The sequence below is a fragment of the Aplysia californica genome, unplaced genomic scaffold (genome assembly GCF_000002075.1).
Source record: "Aplysia californica isolate F4 #8 unplaced genomic scaffold, AplCal3.0 scaffold00012, whole genome shotgun sequence".
In the NCBI taxonomy this organism is placed as follows: Eukaryota; Metazoa; Mollusca; class Gastropoda; order Aplysiida; family Aplysiidae; genus Aplysia; species Aplysia californica.
The window spans coordinates 8,479-10,243 of record NW_004797282.1 but is presented as its reverse complement, the minus strand read 5'-3'; the positions used below and the strand labels follow the sequence as shown (position 1 = coordinate 10,243).

Sequence of the window (1,765 nt, the reverse complement as noted above, 5' to 3'; positions counted from 1 at the left end):
GTGTGTGTTTCTTCTTTTTTAGTAGTGCCAAAGATTGGAGGCATTACCAGAGGGTAACAAAAAAGAAGGAGGGGATATAATGACGATAGATGTTTGATAGGGAAGAAGGAGCTAACCACACCAGAGCACTCGCCAACCACCGAGAGATAGCAACAGTTAAAAGTATATCAGCTTGAGTGTGAGAAGAGAAAGAAACACTTGTTGACCTGCTATTGCACTAATTATGAGTGAATTTGTTCAGGTGTTCTGCAGCACAGATCACATCAAATGTTGAGCTTGAAACAATAGGACTAGGTAAACGTTTCCATTACTTCCAAATAATGAGAGAGAGAGAGAGAGAGAGAGAGAGAGAGAGAGAGAGAGAGAGAGAGAGAGAGAGAGAAAGAGAAAGAGAGAAAGAGAAAAAGATAGAGAAAAAAGAGAGAGGGAGATGGGCATGGCAGACAGAAAGAGAAAGCGAGAGCCATTTCAGAACCCCAAGTTGATAGACAGCGCTGCAACATTTCTACATACACCAGCATCATTTACATTAAGACTGTCTCAGACAGTATACACTTTATCGCTTTATCGGACAAAAGTGTGTATCAAACTCTCTACTTTTTCTGATTGTCATCAAATGCTTTACCTCTCAATTAGTTCCCAGTTTCACTGTAAAAGCATCAAAGCTCATTATAAACTAGCACTCAAGCCGATCTAAAATATGAAACAACGACACAATATTGAACAGATTCTTCTGTGTTGTCAATGAATTAATTTTGCCACAGTCAACACCCTGCTAACTGAAACTATTGACACGACAGATCTTACACTTGGCAAGTCATTCTCACCATCATCTGTGATTCAGCAGAGAGTAAGGCTCTTCGCTGCTCAACACAGAGGAATAGATTTCAAATCCAGAAAGTGGAAGTCTTTTTTATTGATGATGAATTTGTTTGTTTTTGTAAAGTGTTTTACGGCGCTCGCAACTGCATAAGGTCATATGAGTGCGCGGGACACACCTAATATTTTCAGTTGGTAGGAAATTTTGAATTTTGCTCGGGAGGCGGCCGAAGCCTACTCTTATCGATTTTAGACCACAAGGGATCTTTAACGTGCGCAACTAGCACACGGGCCCTCCCAGATTTTTCGCCCTTGTCCGAGAAGGCTAGGTGTAGATCTTTTGATGATAAATATCCCGTCAGCCCACTGGAATGTTCTATCCGACCCACACCAGTTAGCAGGTTAGCCTGACAGGAACGGTCAAACCAGCGCGTCTCCTTTAGGACCTATCTTGTGTTAAAGGGGGTGTAAAACATTTATAATCCTTACATTCCCAGTGTGTCTCTCACCTGTGTGTGACCAGTTTGACCACTGGTGTGTTCACACCTTTGATGACGGTGGAAGCGTTGAGGTGACTGCGTCCGCTAAGGTTCATGCCATTCACCTGGAAAAAAACAAAACAAAACCAAAATAAAATTGTTATCATCTTTGAGCTTACGGAATGTCTTGGTAATATCTTGAAGTAGGCACTGGTTATTTATTGAACGTAAGGGCTAAAGGTTTCGAAATGAGGACCCGAGTGATGGTGTATTATTTTTATTTTTAATGAAAATATTCTCTGATAAATCAACTGGAAAAATGATGCACCATTCAATAACGTAGAAGCAGCGTCTCTCTTGAACATCTTTGAGTGCTTTGTCCTCTGCTGGTTATTTGAAAAGTGCTTAAAGGACAATAGGACAAGGCTCTTAAATTCTTAGCATACAAAGTGCTTCCTGTGTGATCC

At 41.0% G+C, this 1,765-nt stretch overlaps 1 protein-coding gene across 1 annotated transcript in view; it reads right to left on the bottom strand.

Moving 5' to 3' along the window:
- LOC101862466 (multiple PDZ domain protein) overlaps positions 1-1,765 on the bottom strand; it is a gene marked incomplete at its 5' end in the record, with an annotated part of 41,188 nt that overhangs the window by 37,362 nt on the left and 2,061 nt on the right. The window contains 1 exon segment of the mRNA XM_013083855.2: positions 1,329-1,423. Within this exon segment, the coding sequence (XP_012939309.1) occupies positions 1,329-1,423 (95 nt within the window).